The sequence below is a fragment of the Seriola dumerili genome, unplaced genomic scaffold (assembly GCF_002260705.1).
Source record: "Seriola dumerili isolate Sdu_G_001 unplaced genomic scaffold, Sdu_1.0 BDQW01000052.1, whole genome shotgun sequence".
NCBI classification, from domain to species: Eukaryota; Metazoa; Chordata; class Actinopteri; order Carangiformes; family Carangidae; genus Seriola; species Seriola dumerili.
In genome coordinates, this window is record NW_019174307.1 from 19,142,408 (window position 1) to 19,165,260 (window position 22,853).

Below are 22,853 nucleotides of genomic sequence, written 5' to 3' on the forward strand. Positions count from 1 at the left end.
GGAAAAACTGTTCTTTTTCACTACAGAGCCTGTTCTCTCTCTTTTCTCTCAGTCCAAATGCCCTTGTAAAAAAAAAAAAAAAAAAAAAGTTAATAAATAAATCTAATAAATCTTAAAATAAGCCACGCATGGTTCAACAGCATAGAAGAAAAGACAGATATCTAATTACTCTCAAGCTGTATGAAAATGAAAGTTTTAAAAGTAACCATAACCTGCTTTCTCCCACTAACCAATTTACTTGTGTTCATGTGACTGTTGTACATACAGCATTATCAAATGTTTATATAAAACATACATGATGTCTGACCTTGGATGGAAACCTTTGGATGTTCTTTCTTTGTGCACTCTGGTTGGGTCAGCGGGTCAAACAACGGCGGGGTCGCGGTTGTCGGGACTGACTTCTGTGTGAAAACAGCCGGGAGGAGGAGGAGCAGGAAGAGGCCAGCCATAGACGAAGGTGTGGAGTCCTGCGAGGACGCTGTCATGGTGATGACCTCTCCTCTAACTGCCAAGGTGGGCCTCTAGGATACAGCTAGAGAAGAGAGGAGACGACTTCAGCACCTCAATACAACATTTTTACATCTGGCTTCAAAGAAAAGGAGCTCTCTCTGAGTCACTTCAAAATCATTTCTTCTCTCAAACTTTCAATTCCTGAGGGCTTCCGGCTCCAAATCCAGCATGGAAGAACAGAAAGAGAATGAAAAAGTAATGCAAAGGTATAAAATTTTGGTTAAAGGACATAAACGTGGGATGAAAGCAAGGATGTTAGGTAACTAGTGGGTGGCTGGAAAGACGAGATATAAAGCTGAGTAAACTAAAATACAGAAAAAAAAGGAGAGAGAAATAGAGAGTGTGAAGGACACAGAGTGTAAAAGCTGCACAAAAAACTCTTACGCTTCAGCAATGAGAGCATCTGAAAGAAGTGCCTCCCCTCTAACCTTCAGATAATTATTTAAAATGTGCAATTAAACTTCGGAAGTTTTAATGGCTGATTAAAATTGGAAAATTGATAGCAATAGTGGACTGTTCAATGAGGCGTTAGCCTCCACAAGTCAATGAAGCAGAAATGAGTTACCTTAAAATTTGTGGCTCTTAAAAGATGTGCTGTAAAAATGTTTGCACAACCATATATTCCGATTCCTGTGCCCCCAAAAAACTTTGTTACAGCACATGTGATTCACATCAACACATGAATAATATCCCGTCATTGTCTGACCTCCACATTCTCGCATTATGTAAGTAGCTCCAGCCGGCAGAAAGAAAGACACACACACTAGTGTTCTGGCACAAAACACACATGCACTCGTTCTGAGTAAATGTAATCTCCTCCAGTCATAACATACGAGTCCACAGTGCTGAGCTGAAACCAGCAGTTCATCATCTCCCGCCCTGCACTCCTTATGATGTTAGCTTAGCGAGGTGTAATATCATTAAAGTAGATTAAAAACCGAGAGCATCAACTTTCTGCAGCACTTTGGCTGGGTTACATCTCTCTGTAGTGTTTTCCTTGCTAATGCTTCAATCAATAACAAATTATTAGCTTGGTTGAGTTGCAAATCAACCATATTGCCCTGCAATCAATTATCCCTCTCACTACAGCTGGTAACTAATTAGGCAAATGCACACAGTGCCTATGTTTGTCATTACAATACAGTGGAGTCAACAGGCCTCAAGCTATTGCCGACAAACATAATGTTGATGCAACAGGTGGAAATATTCAATGTACACAGCTCTAGGCGAGACTGAGTCGGGCTGGATGACTCGCAGGGTTCAGAGCTCACTGTAAGGATATACAGGGACCAGAAACAGCACTGTATTTGTGTTGCCACAGAAACGTGCGAGGATGAAATACAATCCAGGAAGTCAAATTTTAGTGATGCATCAATCAGTTTCAGGTTTCATGCTGCCTCCTCATCATACCCAGGGTTCTGACTTTGTCTTTCATATTTTCAGATTGTTGGCAAGAAGTCCAAGCCCATTTCATATCATAACATGTTAGACAAGACCTTTTTAGAGGCAACATCAGGTCACCTCCACAATAATACAGATTTATCGTATTTGAAAATGATGTTTGTATCAACAAAGCTTCAATCATGCACATACTTTCATATTATTTTCCACTTTTCCATCCAGACTGAAATGTCACACAAGTAGAAAAAAAAGTGAAATCCCCTCCACAGTGTACATGTGGGCCTCTTGAGCCAGCAGCTTTATTCCACTCATGCAGACACATCTCTGATTTTCAAAGAGTTGTTTACAGAGCAAGCATGAATGTTGAAGTGTGTCATCACGTCGAGACCCTCAAAAATAAATCATGCCATGCTGAGGTCTGTATTGTCTCATTCTTCTAGCTTGTCTCTCCCCCTCCCTACTTTTTATGTGTACGCTGTCAGCGTCATAGCTAAGCATTTGATCCACTCTTGTTACCTTCACCTCGGACTTGATGACTGAACTTGTCTCCTATTCGCAGACTGTAATCCTGCCCAACAACCAAGTAAACTACCTTTTAGCCCTAACTGCCATTTGCTGCCTGTCTGCACTTGGGTTCTGTTACCTGTTACCAAATCCTTGGCAGGATGACATTACAGTGTGATCGCTGAGATCACATGACACTCAAATGTCTCCCTTTTCTCTGTCTACACAACAAAGTGAGACTGGAAGGGTTTTTATGCTTGGAGGATCAGACTCATAGAGGTCAAAAAAAGTTTCCATTAGCTGGACAAAGATGAAATTACACTTGAATGCAGATGACATGAGTCCAGCTTTTGACCCTGTAGATCATAGTATCCTCATTAGACATAGAGACAGTCAGTGGTAACCTCTGAGGGCCACACTACTCTCTTTATATTTGAATGATGGGAAATGGCTCTTCACTTTATGACATGTGGTGACCCTCAAGGTTCAATCCTTGGTCCTTTGTAGTATTCCTTGTATTTAATAGCTCTGAATCACATTATCAAAGGCACAGCATTACAAATGAATGGGCTGATGACACATGTTTAATTCACCTTTATATAATTATATTCATAATAGTCATACAGTATCTGAATCATTGAGAGTGTCATTTCATGAGAAAGAGCAGTGTCAGTTTTTTTTTGCAATAGTAGTTTCAAAGTAGAAAAACAAGGTATTTTCCCATTTAATTCAGAGGTCTTTTCTTTTTTTAGTCTTTTTATTCAAGTGAAATGAATAAGATTGAATCTGCACAGCTGATTAGCTGATGTTAAAGGCAGGGCATCTCACAAATCCTTACAATTGATTTCTATCGAAACCAAATGTCTTGTCAGAATTTTCAATGTACATGTTTTAATTATATTTAACTTTCCTTTTGGGTTTCCGATTTATGTTTGGCTCTTGTCTTGATTTCGAGAAACATGCTAAAAAGCTCTTCAGTCGTGTTTTTTTTTCTAATTAAATAGCACTGATACCTGCTTCAACTAAAGTGAAGCAGAGCAACGTCTGTCGTTCTGAATGTTGTAGCAAGGCTTTTAATTAAAACTAAAAGTCGGACCATATGTTCCTAATTTTAGCGTATCCTGATTGGTTGTCTGTTTGTTTCAAAACTGATATGAAGACTTTGCTGGTTACCCTTGAGGCTTTGCATGGACAGGTGCCTGGTTATCTCCTAAACTCTTACTTTCCTTTTTCCTCACCTTCTGTTTTTTGGCTCAACCAGTCTATTTATTTATTTTAAAAAATTTAAGGCACTTTATCACATTGATGTAAAACATCCTGTAAGTCCAGTATAGCCACTAACAGTATAGTATAACCACAGATATTAGAGAGAGAGCTACCTCAGTATAAAGGGTATGATATTCCTTCAGCAGACTCTACATTCATTTTTATTTTTCTGACATTCACTTTTATTAGATACCTGACAGCAGAGACTGACATGAAACATGAGGAGAGAGACAATGCAGGATGATATATGATTAAGGTTCCTGGGTGAAATCAAACCCAGAACATTATGCTTACAGGGCATATGTTTTACCAACTAGAATCCCTCATTCCTTTATTTCTATTATCTGCAGAAGCAGTTTTGGCAGGTGCTTAATTCACACTAAACCACTGAATCCTGAAAGTCAAAGGCTGACTCTACAAATCCTCTCATTAGTCTAAAAGCTGGACTGAGAGCAGAAAGGGCAGGAGATCATGACAGATGACCAGGACTCTGCTGTAAGTTCAGACTTTGGTGGGTGAGTTATCTTGGCACAGACACACAGAGGGAACCGTACTGTCAGCAGCAGGATGAGGTGAGTACGCAGATGTCAAAAATTTCTGTAGAAAGTCATGTCATACACTCAAGCAGACCGAGATGTGCACGCACGCACACACACACACACACACACACACACACAGTCTCAGTGTGTGAAGCTGGAAAATCCAGCCATGGACAGCTGGTCACACTCCATATTGGGTCACAGCAAGTGGGCAGAACTGACGTACGCTGTGTGCCAACATCCACGCCCGAGTGTGTGTGTGTGTGTGTGTGTGTGTGTGTGTGTGTGTGTGTGTGTGTGGACTTTTATGCGAGCGTGTGTGCTTATTCCAAACATGACTCTTTAAGGCCACTCCAAAGAGGCCTGATAGAGTCCATCCAATTTCCTTTCCTGCTGTGTTTGGGTTTAGCAACAGTTTGTCAGCAAGTAACCAGGACGATCTATAACTTTGAGGAAACTGTCCCTACAAACACTGACGCACACACGCACATGTGCAGAGTCCCTGAACCACTGTTCAGTCAGTCAGACATCCTGCCGGATACAATGAGTTGATTTAAGGTGCAGTACATGCTGAGGATTTACAAGGTACTTTTGTAAATTGGACTAATAGATGACCAGGCACGTCTCTTTGTCAATAACTCTGTGACCAGTGAGGAGAGAGATTCACTGCCTGACTGTTGTGATAACTGTGTTTGCAGAGGAGGAAGAAAATGTTCAGTCCTTTAAAAAGTAACACCATCCCTATGTGGAAACACTCCAGTTAAAAGTCCTGCACACAGTAGTGCTCTGTCTAAAGTGTGCTCAAGTATTGCAAGTATTCATTGTGAAAAATCTCCAGTCAGCCTCTGTACATACTTGAGGCGTGTGTGATTAGGGTGTAGGAGCTTGCTACAGAGCCACAGACTTTGAGCAACCCACATTAATCTTCTACCCATCTGAATGAAATAATATTCCAGGTTGAAACTCTGTCCCTTATCCAGGTCGCCAGTGAGCTGCTATCTTTGCTTTCATTCAGAAACAGAAGCACTACTTGGGGAACTTTTTTTATCCAGATGGTTAGAAGAGTCTCTTTGGGGATTCTGAAACTACCCTCAGATACTCAATTACATAATGTGCCACCACCTAAAAATTGTAATGAAATATAACACGAGTAAATGGCTCTCGCCTCTGGCTGTGTACTCTGACAATTTACAGTAGGCACATAAATTGACCTAAGCATCCAAAGCTAGAGGCAGTGTATTTCCTGTTAAGGTACACTGCATTAATATTTCACCGGGATGCTCCAGCATGGTGCAGCATGTTGTAAACAACCCAAAGCAGTAGGTACAACACCTCAGTTTTTTTTTCTCCCAGTGGCCTACAGTAAAAAAGACTACATTGCCTTGGTGCTAAGATAATTTTGGAAAAGCTCAACCCAGATAAACATGGTAAGCCCTCCTCTTTAAAAAGATCATTTCTACTCTTTATCCAGATGGCAGTCGGTAAATCTCAACCTTTCCTTAGCACAGGCTCACGTAAGTCCCTGCCAATGCCAGCATGTATCTATGGCAACAGAGCGGCAAGTTGGTAGTCAAGCAGCGGGAACCAGGTTGAGTGTATTTCGGCACAGACCTCAACAGTCTCCCGGGAGGAGCTGGATGGCGGACTGCCCGCTGACGCAACACAGTGTGAGGAAGTGAAGTGCTTAGGACAATGGAAAGCTTGAAGTCACAAAATGAGTTAAACTGAGGTGATAACAGTGTGTGCATGTGTTTTACATTTAGCTGCAGTGACTCGCTCGTCATTTCTAAAAAAAAAAAAAAAAGGTGCCTTGGCTTCAGATACTGTTCAACTAGAGAAAAGATTGAGGGAAAAGCGCTGGGGAGGGGCCATAACTCCTGCGATTGTCAGACTACATCACATTCCTCCACCATGCTGCAGGACCTGTGGTGATCCTCCTCATACCAGGTGTAAAAGCCTCACCTTATCTCATTTTTAACTCCCCCCTCCCTTGGCTTGTCACTCCATATTTGCTTTGCTCTCTGCCCCCCCCGTCGTTTCTTTCCTCCATCACTCCGAACACAGTTACGGACCAGGAGTTTCCACAGCTCATTGCATCTTTGGTGGCCGTTTGCCTCTTCATTTCAACTTAGTCTGCGACGGGAGTGCCTCTAATTACAAGTCAATGCTAACTCCCTCAGCACAATCTCATCTGAATCTATTACGACACTGATTAAGTTGCCTCTGGTCCACTGGGAGCCAGTTGCCACCTGTATAAGAGAGCTGCCTATTTCATGCAATTTTGGAGCAGGATGAGGAAGGGAGTCTGTGTTACAAGAAGTCGAAAAAAAAAAATCAATGTTTGTTGCTTTTAGAAAAATTTGTCATCACAGATAGATAGTAGACAGTAGATAAGGAATGTAATTGGTAATTTCTGCAGAGAAGCTCCCAGAGGGGGAGTCTTTTCCCTTTTTCTTTGATTCGTTAGAAGTGATTAGACATCATTGTTAAGCATCTTTTAGCAGGATTTCAAGTTAAGCCCCTCCAGAGCTTTAAGTGAATGAAAAATGTGTTGTTCCTACAGAGCCCGCTGCGATCCTCCCAACGCTCATCATTAGCTTTCATGGCACAGGAATACCAATCTCCTCAACCAAAAGCTCGCAGGAATTCTCTCCATACACACAAAAATGAGTCAGAACAGGAGGAACTAACACCTGTTTCCTCAAGGAACCGCACACAAGATCAGTGCCACCAATTCTGAGTGTGAAGTGTTTCTGTTCACTTGAAGAAGTTCATGAAAAAAACATGTGCGGTACATGTGTCTCTGTTTAATCAAACCGACAAATCAAACCAACTTTACAACACTGTGATAAATGCAGACAACCGCACTACGGTTGCATATTGCCACCATATTCCCATCCCATTCAACTTCTCCCATTCTTACCCTCAGGGGGTTTGCTACAGCCAAAGCTACATTGACCATGTCTAATTCAATTCAATAGCTCAACCCCACCAATCTCTTTAATGCCTGCACTGCGATGGGGGGGTGGGCAGCGGCAACGAGGGGGCCTCATGAGAGCCTCAAGGGAACGGGGTCGAACATGCAGACAACACACTTGGGGGAAGGACACAGGAATGTGCGATGAAGATGGTTACAGGGTGAGATAGAAGATTCTTTCTCTTTCTCTTCTCCTAAAAAGAAAGGGTAGCGGCGGGGTCACGGCACGCATCTCTTGTTATTGAGTCACTTCACCCATGCTTGAAAAAAGCAGGCACAACCGGAGAAAGGACCTTCTATAGGAATGAGGGAGGGTTGAACTCGGACTGGAGAAAACAGTGTGTGCGAGTGTGTGTGTGTGTGTGTGTCTTTGGGGGGAAACTTTGAGTGACAGGGATGATGAGGTGGCGAGGACGGCAGCCACTGTCTGGATTATGTCCGATATCAAATCAGAAGCTGTGGTGGAATCAAGGCATTATGGTTCCTGAGGGAAGGTGGCGTGTGATCTCCTCACAGCTCGGGCTCTGTCACTGGAGACGTGACGTGAGAGGAGACAGCGACACGGGGAAGAGGGAGAGAAACACACACCGCATGTGTGCGCATATTTTGTTCGTATGTTTGTGTCTACGTACATGTGTGTATGTGTGTATCAGTGTGCAATCTGTGGGATTGTAGGAGGGATAAACAGGCTCTGTATAATACCTGACTGTCTGTACGCTTTTCTAGTGCATTATTTTTGTTCTTTCTCTGGGAATTGTTCTTTGTCCTTCTTCCGTTTTTTTTTGTTTTTTTTTTGGGGGGGGGGGGGGGGTGGAAATGTTTTTAGAAATAGAATGTGCAGCTGAATCACAACATAGTTTTCAGCTTGACAGTTCATTCTTGACTTTTTAAACAGACAAAACAATCTCAATAATCTCCACTGAAGAGCCGGTTCTTGGCTTGCTCCATAGTTTTCAACTTTCACAGCAAGTTTGCCCCTTTGTCATGGAACTGTAGATGTGTTATGACTTACTGCTCCCTCATTCACTCATTCACTACTCCCTGTATAATATGGCACTCAAGAGTTTACTTCGTCACATTTTGGAAATGTAATTTCCTTTAAAATGCTAATTATCGCCTTGTAGAATTAGAGAATAGAGCGGACAATATTTTTTTCATTCAATATTTTCTCTCTACAAAGCCAGGTAGGGATCAGAGCGAGAGGGTTGTAACATTTGTGCTCATAAATTAGTTATTTGCATCCTTAAATTAATAAAACTGTGTGCACTCATTAGTAATAGGTTCCATTAAATTAATAACTAATGCATTTGATTTAATAAATAATTTCCTGAAATTACACAATTCCTTCTCTTAAATTGGACTAATAAGTTGCTCTAGCAGTCAGAGGTGAAGTCAGAGGTTATTGATAAGTTAGAGGAAAGACCGTCGAGGTGTCTTCACACTCCTGAAGTCACTGAGTCAATCAATCATTGCTTATCTTGTTTTTAAATCAGTGTTTTTGCATAACTTCAGCTGAACCGAACTGAATAGATGATCAAACAAATGTTGGCCTCTTGTAAAAGGGGATCTCAATTATATGCCACTAGGAGCAGTAACAATCAGGAGAAGAGTATGATTTGACAGGGAGTGATTAGATGAGGGTCTGATTGAAGGATACTGTGCTGATGCCAGAGAGATGCTACGAATGCTCAGTAAATGGCAAATCAGATAGTAGTATTATTATAAAGTTTGACTGACAGCCACTGCTGAGGGTGGGAGAGGTCCTGTATCCTTTTCTTTCTTGTCTTACACTCACACACACACCTATACTGTCACGTGTACAATTACATGTGTGATCCATGAGATACACCGGGAAATCCTGAGCCACACACACACACGCACACACACACACACGCACACGCACACACACCTGTAACAGCCAGCCATTTTATACCCTTCCACATCCCCAGTCTGTAATAACACACTCTGTCTGGCCCTCAGAAACTCTATTATGATTTCACTTGGCACTGTCAACCACAGTCTCACACCTTCATTCACACACACAGAAACCATAATGTGATATTATTGACTGCATTTCTCTCTGTGTCTACCTGATACTGCTTCACCGCGTGAACTGGCAGCCCCCAGGCCCATATTGATTCGAACTCACCCAACTAGTTCAGTGAAGCTCGGGGAGTAAGAGACTGTTCAATTTTGGCCACCAGTTTCACATTAGAAAGTTACTATACTGACTGAGCACAGGTACATTATTGAGAGCGGGTTGCAGTAAGCCTCACTGGAGAAACAATCCCACAGCAGTTTCAAAGCACCAGGTAAATGCCAAAAGAGAAGCATCAATCGCGGCTGCACAGAACAGTTGTGAGTGTGGAATACAGAAAAGCAATCTACAAGTTAAAAAGGGAATCTAATTACCATTGATTATAGCTTAAGATCTTCACTGGAAGCAACCAACAGCCTCTAATAAATTTTTCATTGTATTTGTTAATAGAAGCAGTTTCCAAGAAATGTGCTCCTCATTTTGCAATGTTGAACATGTGAACGGTTGCAGAACGTGTGTACAGTTGTAGAGTGTGTGTACGGTTGCAGAACATGTACGGTTGCAGAACATGTTTGCGGTTAAAGAACATGTGTACGGTTGCAGAACGTGTGTACGGTTGCAGCTATGAAATTATTATTTTCACTACTAATTCCTCTGTCAACTTATGTTTCACAAGCAGAATTCAACAGATATTATATCTACCTTCCATAAAAACACAGGAGCAGACATTTCTCTCAAACTTTCAGCACAGTTGATTATTATGAAATAAATTTAGAAAACTGAAAACTTCCAAGAACCCAAGTTGATGTCTTAGAAATCCTTATGTTCTCCTTTCAAAAGTCTAAAACCCAGAGACAGAAACCCCAAAGATTGTCAGTGATGTAAAACAGTAATAGTGGTTTATTCTAACGTTTGAGAAGCTGGAAGCAGGAGTCACCAGATGATTTACAGGACAGGAAATAAAACAATACATGTATCCACTAGGGCTAAACAATTAATTGAAATATGATTAAATACATAGATTGCCCCGGCCTAAAAATCATACTCTCCAGACACAGTAAAAAATTACATCATCATCATTATATTTTTCAGTGGAAATTGAACTGACCACTCCATCTGAAATTGTGACTCATATTGCAATCGCAATATCTGCCAAAATAATGTGATTTTTTTTTTTTGCATATCATTCTGCCTGAGTGACTGCTACACAAAATTATGTATTTTTTGGATATTTCTTTCCAATATTTATTTTCTACATAAATTCAACAGAACATATTAATGTATTCAGCACATTTAGTATTCAGTCAGAAAATACTGAAATGGCCTTTTCTTTGTCATTTAGCAGAGCAATGTGTCTGAGTCGTGAGGTCAGAGGGACAGGGTCCAGATGATGGGCTATTAGGGACAAAAAAAAAAAAAAGCCAGAGACATGAGTAACCACTCAAACAAAAGGTCTGTCCAACACATTTCTGGCATGACACAGCCACAAAGGAGAGACGTCCGCGGCTCTGAGTGGAGGCTGTTAATTGGAGAGCCAAAGGTCACAAAGAAAAGGCAGTGGGGCTGCGGGGCAGTGTGAGCTTTTATCCAGGCTTCTGACTGATTAGATGTAGCCTAAATAAGGCAGAATGGAAAGGTGAATTACGTTGAAGTGCTCAGCCAAGTAAAAAGTATTTTTCAGTTTTCCAGAGAAAGATGTCTGAATTTTTTTAACTTTAAAACCTAAACAGATACTCATTTAGTCACTAGAGATAAAAAAAAAAAAAAGAAATAGCTGATTAATTAATAAGTTGATCCACAATTAATCAACAATTTTAACCACTGGGTATAATTTTGAGTAATTTATCAAATATAAATGCTAAACATTTGTAGGTCCCAGTCTCCTCAATGTGAGGATTTATTACATGTTACCTGAATTCATTTGTGTCTTTTAAACTCATCTTTGGAACAAATAAGACGTTGAAAGACGACACCTTAAGGAGCTTGAAGAAGGCAAATGCCCTTATAGTATAACAATATATAAAAAACAATGAATTGATAAAGAAAATGATGATTAGTTGCAGCACCACAGACAAGAGACTATATTTCATATTCACTGCAAGGCCCAGCAATTCAGATTTCTGTTGTTGATAAAAACAAATCATATATATGGTAAACCAGCAACCAACAACCGACTGAACTTTCAAAATAATGTACACAGTGATTGGTGAAATCAGTCCACATGCATGTCATATCTGCAGCCAGTATGATAATGTAATAATGTCATTATTGGATGTAAAAGCTGTGAAATGCAATTATTCTGTGACTGTGAATGAACACTATAAATATAATCATGTAACTTGCAGATAGATGACTTCAAATAAATTGCATTGCTGCCTATTAAAGAGCGGGGGAAAATGCTTCCCTTTATTGTCCTCTTCGCATTTTTGCATTTACTATAATGTTATCTATGTTGATATAAACAGCCACAAACAGGCAATTATTGGTTATTATTAGTCCAGAAATTCCACATCAGTGCATCTTTAGCAGTTACACTATTGCTTATTTTGCTTATTTAAAGTACCCTGGTGGTCTCCGGGACCTACTCCAAGACCTTTCATGGTTTCAGATCTTTTTATTGTGTGTTGTTTGAGCTGCTAAATGCTTTAAGCGTGCCTCTGTGATGAGTTACAGACACAGCCGGGCAATGGAAGCTTGGCTGATAACAGCTGATAACGTGAGATAGTGCCATAATACTATCTCTTCACTTCAAACATCAAGGCATTGTAATGTCACAAACCATCTGAAGAATCCTTATCCAGCTCACAAGTCAACACAACACAAACCAGAACGTGTTTACGTGGGGTTTAAGAAAACACTGGACTGATTCATCTGTAGCAATGGCCTCTCAGTGAGGTTGCCCTCTGGATGCACAGACGACCCACAGTCAGAGTGCAGGAGAACAGCCGGTGCATTATTTGCAACAAAAACTGAATTACCCTCCCATTCTGCATGCTGTTCCTCTCTGCTAGGCACAGGCATTATGAAGCAGCGATTCAGACAGCTCGCACTTATTAGCTGCTATCTCAAGGATGACACGACACGTTCTGTTCTAATTAACTGAAGCGGACACCAAACAAAACACACACAGAAGGCTGAGCCAGACAGTGTAATTGATGAGCGAATGTATTACATCCGACTTCAAAGGGAGTCTGGATCAAAACATATCACCTGATATGATGGAGCAGAGCTACAGATACATGATGTGTGGCTGCACTGTGTATAGTGGGAAAAACAAACACAAATACAGAACCACACAAAACTGCAGCTAATTATGAAGGTGCAGCTGCTGATGCGTGTTAATGCTGATTGCACGACTGTAATAATTATTTCAACCTTATCTTGATATCCATATGTGACGATATTTACTTGAGAATTTGAAATGCTTAATAAAAATTAATGTTCAGTGCAGTGAGCAAAATGTTTATATAGTCTTTAACTAAATGTTGATATGTTTTTAGTTTAAACAAAGTTAGTTATTTATGAGCCAGTGCTGTAACAGATTTCAGTTCACATTCAAATTGTTTATCATTTATTTAGACATTTTAGCTCTGGTTTGGTCTCCACCAAGTCGTGAGAAAAATATCTGACTCTTTCTTCCATTTTCTCCACCAGCTGGTCTCTAACTTTGCCTGTGAGCTGCTTGGTGCTGGGCGGGTTGTGCACAGTGCTGCTGGAAACAAGGGTGATGAAAGCGCTCAGATGTGTTGTGAGGCTGAAAAGCTGCGAGAGCTGCAGAGTTCACTTCAATTACATTACATCTATTTCCTTTATTTCATCATTAGATCATTATATATCAGGTGGCAGATATATATTTGGGGTGACTATTAGGGGATATTGACACCAGAGGGTCAACTGAATTGTCAAACAACTTGTCTCTATTTGAAGATAACAGCTTCAAGTAATTGTAAATCACATTTTGTGCGGATTGCTGACCTTATTTTTTAAAATAACAGCCATATAGATACATTTTATATTTTAATTATCTATTCAATTTCCGCCTATATTCAATGTATGTTTAGGGGAAGGAATTTTCAAAATAGTCAGATATATTTGTGAATTTCTTATTTCTCTGTATGCATCAACCGCCTGTGGATATACAGTCCAGATTTGGTGAGTTTCTGATCATTATTCCCAGAGATAAAGGCTGCCCCTTTTGTAAAATCCAAAATTTTCATTATTGTCGGTTCTAGGGAGGATACAATTATCAGAATCAGCTTTAGTTCCTCTACTATTAGAGTCAAGAATCCTCTTTATTGGTCCAGTTTACAAGTCACAGGTAAACCAGGCATCTCTGTTTTAATAGTTAACTTCACATTTCCGGTTGCTCTCACCTCCCAACTCCAGCAAATATCAAGTAGGGATGCAACTGATGATTATTTTCATTAACAACTGATTTACTGTTTGTTTGTTTGCTTGTTTGTTTGTTTTGTCCAAAGCTTAAATGTATTCTGTGTTCAATTTGATGTAACAGAGAAAAGCTGCAAATCCTCACATCTGAGAAGAAGGAAATCGAGCATGTTCGGCATTTTGCTTTATAAATGAGTTAAATGATAAATGGACTAAACACATCAGCATGACAATAAATCAAAAGATGAAAAAAAATACAGATGAAGAAGCAATACTTTCCCGCTGTATCCTCACAGTTGATTGGTATCCGCCTGTGCCGACATGGCAATTAAGCCTTGTGTTTGTGAGCGTGAAGCAGGCAATGCCCCTTGCCAATTAGAGAGAGGGTGGGTGTGGAGTGTTATTAGCAGTAGTGATCCACAGCCATGATCCCATCAGTAGGAGTCATACTCGGGGACAGACAGGAGGGCAATGGAAAGAGCCCTTTGCCTGCTGCTGAGCTTGGGGTTTGGGCAGACCTGGCTGGATTCAATTCTACAGGCTGCCCCGATCACTCACCCTGGACGGTGGGTGGGAGTACATTAAGGGGCACCCATATCACAAACACCCACAATAATACACACCTACAATGCTGACACACACACACACACACACACACACACACACACACACACACACACACACACACACACCAACCTGCTCAGTGCTCAGGACATCTATAACATCAAAAGAAATCTCTGAACACCTGTTGGTTGTGAAAACATCATAACATCTTTAAAATGCTGCCACCTTTAAAATACTGGCTGCTGGTATGCAGCATGCTGGAGAACATTTTATCATGATCCAATCTTTTTTAAATATCTACATCTTATATTGGACACTTATAGCAAATCACTTAAAAAAAAGAAAAAAATACTATGACCCTTTGAGAAATACACTTTACCACATATTAAGCAACTGATATCAATTTGATCTCTGAAGGGCACCATCCAGTAGACAGATAGTTTGGATAAATGTATACCATAGCTCTGAGAGCAACTCAGACCCCCATATTTTAGTGCGTACTTTTCACATTCAAAGAAATGCATTCAGACCCACAGCCTTTCAGGTCCAGGTGAATGTGATATTACACTCTAGGGGCTTGGAGTTCAAGCCAACATCACAGCTTTCACAACAATTGCTTTTGGTCTAGAGGATAGAAACACTTTTTTCAAGAAAAAGGCAAATAAATTTAGTTGCAATGAACAGTTTCTATCGGGGCCAGAATGACTTGATACCAAAATAAAACTACAATAGCGATTTCGTGAAGTTACTGCAGTCACAACTCAAACCTTGGTAACACTTGGCTGCATTGAGAGGAGCTTTGGGGTTACAGTATTGCAAGACCTATTTTGTTCCTTTGACAGAAGCTAAGCTGGGATTCAGACAGAAATCAGCCCAGTGTTAACACGGCAGCACATGAGGTTGTTGGTGGGGGTGTGTAGCTTCAGGCACCGTTGAGACACGAAATTAGATCAAGGTGGTCCAGTTTGAGTAAGAGATCCATGAATGCGAAGGCTTCACAGATGCCAAAACTCAGCACAGTGGTTTATAACCATGGCCGTACGCAGAGTTTTAGAAATACAGATGTACAAGAACGAAGCTTGCCAGGGAGGTTCGAAGGCATGCTCTCTGAAAGAAATCTGGATTTCCCCGCTCTACATTATGTGCACTTTGAGACATTTGGAGAGAAAGAATTGGATACCAACAGCTTTAAAACTATGTCATAGGGAATAATAGAAATGTGTCTCAAACATAAACATTATTGTTTAACTAAGCCAAAAGCTTTCCACTGTCATTACTAAAGAACATATATCCCTGTGGTAACTGCACTGTTTGGATGTGATCAGGTCAGTGTGTGTGTGTGTGTGTGTGTGTCTGTGTGTGTGTGTGTGTCTTACAGCACAGGGTCATAATGCTAATCCTGTCTTGGGCACTGCAAAAACTCAACTCTCAAAAACAAGAAAAAAAGCAGTAAAAATAGAAAAAAAAATACTTAAAATAAGCAAACTCATTTGCCAACAGAACAGGAGAATGAATGAAATGCTCCAACATAAAAGGACAAAAAAAGCCGAAGCTGAACTTTGTGTGATGCAGTCTTTTCATTTTCTTCCGTGTCAGTGAGGAGAGTAAACACAGGGTCAATTGACATTTAAATGCAAATGTTACCGGCCTCCGCTGGGATAAGCTTGCATGAAAACAAAAATATATGGGGTTGCCTAATTTTAACGTGGGTTTGAATGCTTTACACAAACTAAATTGAGAGAAAAAATATTTGAACTTTCACTGGAAGTTTATCAGTCTGACACTGGATGGATGGAATTCACGTTAGCAAGCTAACTAGCTAGCTAGCTAATTCACTCAAGTGAAGCTAACTTTCCGATTGACGGCTACTGTTTAACGTAGCGCGAGCGCACAGGGGTCAATTGGTCACATTCTGTCTGGGGATAACAGACGTTAAACTACAACATGTCCGCTAGTAAAATCCTCTAGTTACCTGTATCACGTTTCAGTGGTTCAGCTGCTTCTCCGGGTTGTTGACATAATCAAAGAACTACCGTGTTGAGCAAAGATTTTATAGTACGGACAAGATCATTCACTCCACCCACCCACCAACCCACCCACCCATCCACAATCAATGATGCCGGTGATGGTTTGAGAAAGTCGGTGATCTTGGCGTTGTACAATATCTTTGCAGTCGCAAAGTAAAGTTAATTTTAGGCAATCTGTTGTATCTCTATACTTTTGGAAAAAGAAATTCACCTGAAAGTGCATTTATACCTTGCAACACATTTAAATCCACTGAACAGAGAGTCAAAGGTTGAGGGCAATGGTTGATATGAAATTATATTTCCTTCAGTTGAAGTGCTATGACTCATTTTCCCCTGTATTTTCTGTTGAGTGTCTTTGAGTTTCTGTAGGTGACACTCTTCTTAGTCCACTCAGCCATGGCGACAGAACTTTCTGTTTTTGAAAATGACTCCGTTTGTCTGTTTATTCATGTCTGTCACTACCACTGGAAATAATAAAAACACATCATACTCCACACTCCTACCCAGTAAGCCCCCACCTGAACAAGCATATTGGTTTGTCCCTACCCTCTGATACGACCAATGGGAGCATCTCCCGAAATAGCACACACATAGGTGGCAGGTGAACTGGACCTTCATCGTCATGGTTACAATAATAAATGTGCAGTTAAGGTTGTGCATCACAGGAAATTAACAACGGTCTTCTGTGGCAAAGTCCTGTGTTTTATCGACCCGTCCATCTACCCCTGCCTCCTAATGCCGACTTTGTCGACCTATATACTACATCACCGAACTTCCTCCTTTGCACCCGTCATCATTGCTACAGCTGGCAAAGACTACCCATAGTGCCGTTTATTAGGGGAAGTAAGTGAGATTGGCTGTTCAGAACAGCTGCAACTTTATAAAAGCTTTCATTTATTTTATGAAAATGCCTTATATTTATAACTTTATTTTTGCATTTCGTCTCAGGTTGCTGGAAAGAGTACAGATCTCTCTTCCACAGCACTGTCTTCTCTCTGTTCTATTTCTGTGGCACTGAGCAGAAAGAAACCCTTCTGCTCCTTGTCAGCTCCCTTCCTCTCTGCACTGATAGATCTGAATTGTAACTCTACAACACCACACTTCCACTTCCCCGCCGAAACACACCCATGCAGCTTTAATCACCGAGAGCTGCGTAGGACTGGAACTCGTTGGAATTTTATGCACCATGAAGTGAGTTTTATGGCCAGGCTTGGGGTTTTTGTCCAGTTTGGTTTCTAATGTTTTATTTCTGAAAGCGAGTAAGAATTCACTGCAAATGAGATGGTGACGATAACTGAGCCCTTTTCGCTGGTGTGTCTCATTATTAATTCTATTATGGATAGTCTCTTCTCATGGAGCCCCATTAGACAGAGTCAGCCCGCTAGAGCACAGCAGACCTCAGGTTTAATTGACACCATGGCACACATGGGAACATGGAAGGTGGCATGATCTGAATGCATGACTGATCAACACAAATGCCAGCATTCTCTCAGAGGAGTCTGAACTTCAAGGAAGAACGAAGCAAATGATTGAATTAGTATTCCAACAGGAAAAATATAAAATTAAAGGTGGAAAAGCAGTAAAACTTTAAACACCACAAAGCCACAGCTGCACTTATACAAATTCTATGTCCTTTTCTAAGCGTCACTCTTGAACTGTAGTACTGAGCGGTAATATTTCATTAACAATGACAGTTCATCTAAAACAATAATGACACAATACTGATCAGTCACAGAAAGTCTGATGACAGGCTTGTCACCAGTGTCTAAAGAGCTGTTTGTGCCTGTGCTGTGTTTGTGTTATAGAAGTGACTCGGCCGTGACAGTGGCACTGAGCTCAGGGCTTTGGTCACTCAGACACAACACAGACCACTTGTCTGGCTCTTTACTCACTGCTTCTGTGTGAGCTGTTTCCCTGTCTGAGAGAATATCGTGGTGAATTGTGCTGAATGGAAAACAAAACAAAAAATAATAATAAACTGTCACGTCCTGGGATAGATCTGGATTTACTCTGTGAAAAAACAGCAATCTATATGAACATTGTGCACCTATGATTGGAGACACTGTGACTGATCACATCTCTGGTAGCACTACTCGATGAAAACAACAGCCAGACAAAACAGCACCAACTGAAAGTGTTTCTCCACATTCATTCTGCTTCCTACATGGGATCAAACTTTAACATTAGAATACGAGAGCCAACATTATTATATCTCTGCTGTGTTAGCTTCTCTGCATTGGCTCCTTATAAAATCCAGCTCAGAATTTAAAATCCTCCTCCTCACCTGCAAAGCCATCAAAGGTCAAGCTCCATCGTATCTTAAAGAGCTCCTAGTTCCCTGTGATCCCAACACAGCACTGCACTCCGATGCAGGCCTACCTGTGGTTCCTAGAGTTTCTAGGAGTGGACTGGGAGGCAGAGCCTTCAGTCATCAGACTCCTCTGCTGTGGAACCAGCTCCCACTTTGGGTTCAGGAGGCAGAGAGCCTCTCTACATTTAAGATTAGGCTTTGATAAAGCTTATAGTTAGAGCTCTTTTCTCCCTCTGTCTCTGCATTTATGTCATAGTGCATGTCAACTATGACAACTTTGTATTTTCTCTCTTCCATAGTTTGTGCTTCTACTCTCTCTCTCTCTCTCTCTCTCTCTCTCTCTCTCTCTCTCTCTCTCTTTCTCTCTCTCTCATCTCTCTCTGACTCTGGAGCTGCAGGATCCAGATCTGTCACTACAACACTCATTATTATTATCATTATTATTATTATTATTAATTGGTGCTGTTATAATTGATAAAAGCATTACATCTATGGGTATTATTAACATCTGTTCCTGGTCTCTTTCTCTTCCTGGTAAAAGGGAGTTTCTCCTCTCCACTGTTGCCAAGAGTTTCCTCAGTGTGGGAACTGTTTGGTTTCTCTCTATAATATTGTATGGTCTTGACCCTACCCTGTAAAGTGCCTCAAGACATTATGTTGGGATCCTGCACTATACAAATAAAATTGAACTGCAAAGTGAATTGAATTTGGAGTAGGGGCCTGGAGATCGAATGGATTATTCAACATTTTACAAATGGCAGAAAATCTCTCATTACCTATGGGAGAAAAGGAGCAGCTGCTACAGCAAATGCTATGACAAACTTCACGACCCATAGCTGTTATCCCTCTGGAATGCTAATGGGCAGTGGAGCAACTCAAGATGTCTGGAAGTAACCAGGAGGCATGAATCCACAAGAGGAATCTGGTATTGAAGATTTCTGTATCAATATATAGCAAAAACAATACTTTTTAGATATATATATACACACACACACACACACACATATATATATATATATATACAGTATATATATATATATATATATACCCTCTTAAATTTTAAGAGAGGAAGTCAAACTTCTCAAATGTTAAATGTTGTTTTCAATGCAAACATACATATAAGAACTTTGCCTACATACAATACTGTAAAACTGGCAAAATTTGGATTTAAATCAGAAACTATCAGATCAAAGAGTAAATGAACAAGAGGCTTCATACCATGCCTTAGGTCCAACATCTGTAACATCTGTAAGAGTACAGATGCACCTGTCTCTGGCCCCAAAGAAAGTATTTGGTGCTATGTAGAATAATAAATGGTGTCCAATGCAAAACACATTATTTACATTTACATCTGCCCCTATTGCAAAGACAATAAGTATTAACCCAGGCTCAGCAAAAAACCATTTCAAGTTTAGAGATAAACTGCTTTCAGAACTGCTGCCCTCATAATAAAACTCAGAGAAAACAAAACTGTCCACTGACCATGCTCAAAGTATAAATACATGCACATTATTATTGATAATGATAATCCTGCAATTTAAATGCCAACACAAATGCTAAAAGTGCGAGCACAGCACGCTGCAAGAGACTTTTACAGGTTGATGCAATAATTATTTTAGAGGATTTTTTAATTCAAATTGTATTAACCTTTAGGACGAACGCATTGCAACAAACCGACAAGTGCTAACACATGAAAGACTGTGAGTGGCTGTGAGTGAATGCCTTACAGAAATACACCTATGTGACTATAACAGAAATATGAAACATCATTCCTTGCAACTTGGTTCAGTTCATATAAAGACCATCATCTTCAGAATTTTTGTTTGCCTAACCATCCAGCCCAACCCCCTTCCTGTAAGACCTGTGGCAGTGTAACGATGTCAGACTACATCCACCGCGGTTTCCAATCGAGGACACTCATTTGCACACCCACAAAGGGTTGCTTGTCCAGGAAACATAATACACAGGGTTGTTTTTTTAGTGCCTGAGCTGAGCAGGGTTGTCAGATCGGGTAGCAAGGTAACTAGGTGTGCTGTACCAGAGAAATGACAGACAGTTTTATTTATGAGCTTGCTCATAAGATCAAAACAAATCCATCAGACCCTTTGTTGTCTGAATACAGTTTTACCCGCGGGACTGAGATACATCATGTCCAGGCAGAGAACAAAAACAGGTATCACAGCCTTTGTCTCCTGCAGCATCCACCTACTTAACAAACTTTCTTTATTTTACAGCTGCGTCTTATATATCGCTTCTTTATTGTTCTTCCTAATTTGTACTGTTTATAGACACATCGCTTGTGTCCGAGGCTTTCATATGCACGTCGTAAAGGTCTGTTGTGCAAGACAAAGGTTTCATTCATTCATTTCTGCTTTCATAATTCTTCCAAGCACATGTTTAGCACAGTTCTTCTCCAATGCCAGGCAGCGACACTGGAATCCAATACAAATCTTGTGTGAATGTAATCACGTGCAGGATTTTTTGCATTCATGCTGCTGTCTCTCAAAGTCTGCCTGTACAGTAGGCTGCAATCTTTCAGCACTGAATGGTTATCCACAATGGAGACTACAGCAGACAGCTGATGTGTCTGACTATGTTGATCACCGCCTGCTCCGGTGAATCCACTTCAGACTGGAAGCACGGGCTCGGCGAGACAGGCCGCCCAGGTAGGTGGTATTCCATTAAAGACCAAGCAGTGTGCCTCCCCTGATGATTACAGAGCATTGATCTGCCGTGAACAAACGACTGATTTGAAACCCCGCTGGTGGATGAGCGGCTCGGCGTGTGTGATGGCGTGAAGGAGAGAGACAACAGAAAGAGAGAGAGAGAGAGAGAGAGAGAGGAAAGATGGTGTCTGAATGAGTGAGCAAGAGCTGCCGTTCCCACCAAATCCATCTTATTGGATTCTAGCTGTGGGCATTCATCACTCTCTTCCATTGTGCTACTTGGGGATTGGCTGCAAAACTTTAATAAAAGCCGCCAACTACACACAAACACACAGTTTGTGAAGAGCACCTTTGTGATTCCAAAATGAAGAATTTTTGTTGAAGTATTAATTTTGTTGTTGATGGTTATATAACAATCTGGCAAAAGATCCCTTTCAAAAGCCTCCAATTACACACACATATTTTACTTATAAAATAATGGCACTATGTGACACTGAGTAGGCCGTCACCAGCAGCCAAGTGTGTGGATGTCACTGTGAGGAAGTACAGTATGTGTGTGTGTGTGTGTGTGTGTGTGTGTGTGTGTGTGTGTGTGTGTGTGTGTGTGTGTGCGTTCAGGTCCCTGCACTGTGCAGAGGAAAATCAGCTGCCGATTATGCATCGGCCCGAGCAGAGCAGCTCTTTGCTTCTTAACAAATCTGATCAGACTCTCAGTGGTCTCGACACGACAGACGCAACAGGTCAGCGGCGTCGGCGGCACCGCCTCGAGACAATCCAGAAAGTGTCACCGTCTCATTAATTAGGCTGATCTGTGATATAATAATCATCAGTCCCATTTTCAGCAAGTCACATACTCCCACAGCTTCACCACAGTGCTGACCGGGACGGTGTCCAAACTGCACACAGCTCATTATTTTCTGTTTTTAAGAAAATTAAGATTAAAATGTCAAAAAAGAATACAGGTGGAAGATTTGAAAAACAACACGTGCAGCAAAAACAATTAATTTTAACCATTCATTTGTTTGTTTGTTTGTTTGTTTGTTTGTTTTAGAGACTAGTAGTTCTAGTGCATAATCAGCAGTTCATTTTCCGTCTCTGTTTCTCTTCACTTTCTATTAGCAGAAGCATTTTCTGAGCTGTGATTGTCTCAAAAGGAGCTTATATCCTATACATAGTGTCTTCTCTTAAACCAATCTCCTTTTATAATACAGGCATCTTTCAGTGAAAAATGATTCAACAGAACAGAAACAATTACATTAATAAATATGTATTAATAAATCAGAAACAATGAGCATTAAATGATAAATGTGCACACTGAGTAATGTTTTTAATTTAGATTATGGAAAGAATTAGTCTTTTATTGTTAAAGAATGCCAATTAACTTCCTCCACTCAGGTTTAATTCACCCTGTGAGCTCATTTCCTCCTCTTGAAAAATCAATTATGGTTAATAACTGCACATACATACAGCCGAGATGACTAAATATTCTTTTTGGGGGAGGGTCCTTCTTCCCATTGCCATTTCTGTCTTCAATTCCAAAGAGTCCACTCATCGCTCCTGTTCTTTTGTTTGGGAGCATGGTTGTGATTTCTCACTCAAGGACACACGCATCTTTACAGACACACAATACACAGAACTTCAGGTCAAGATTTGTATGGACG

General features: G+C 40.7%; 1 protein-coding gene across 1 annotated transcript in view; it reads right to left on the reverse strand.

Annotated features, from left to right (window-relative positions):
* The window catches only part of sema5b (semaphorin 5B), a 139,177-nt gene that overhangs the window by 101,204 nt on the left and 15,120 nt on the right, over positions 1 to 22,853 (reverse strand). Inside the window, exon 2 of the mRNA XM_022740840.1 lies at positions 308 to 532. Within this exon, the coding sequence (XP_022596561.1) occupies positions 308 to 485 (178 nt within the window). The 5' untranslated portion in view covers positions 486 to 532. The remainder of the gene's footprint in view (positions 1 to 307; positions 533 to 22,853) is intronic.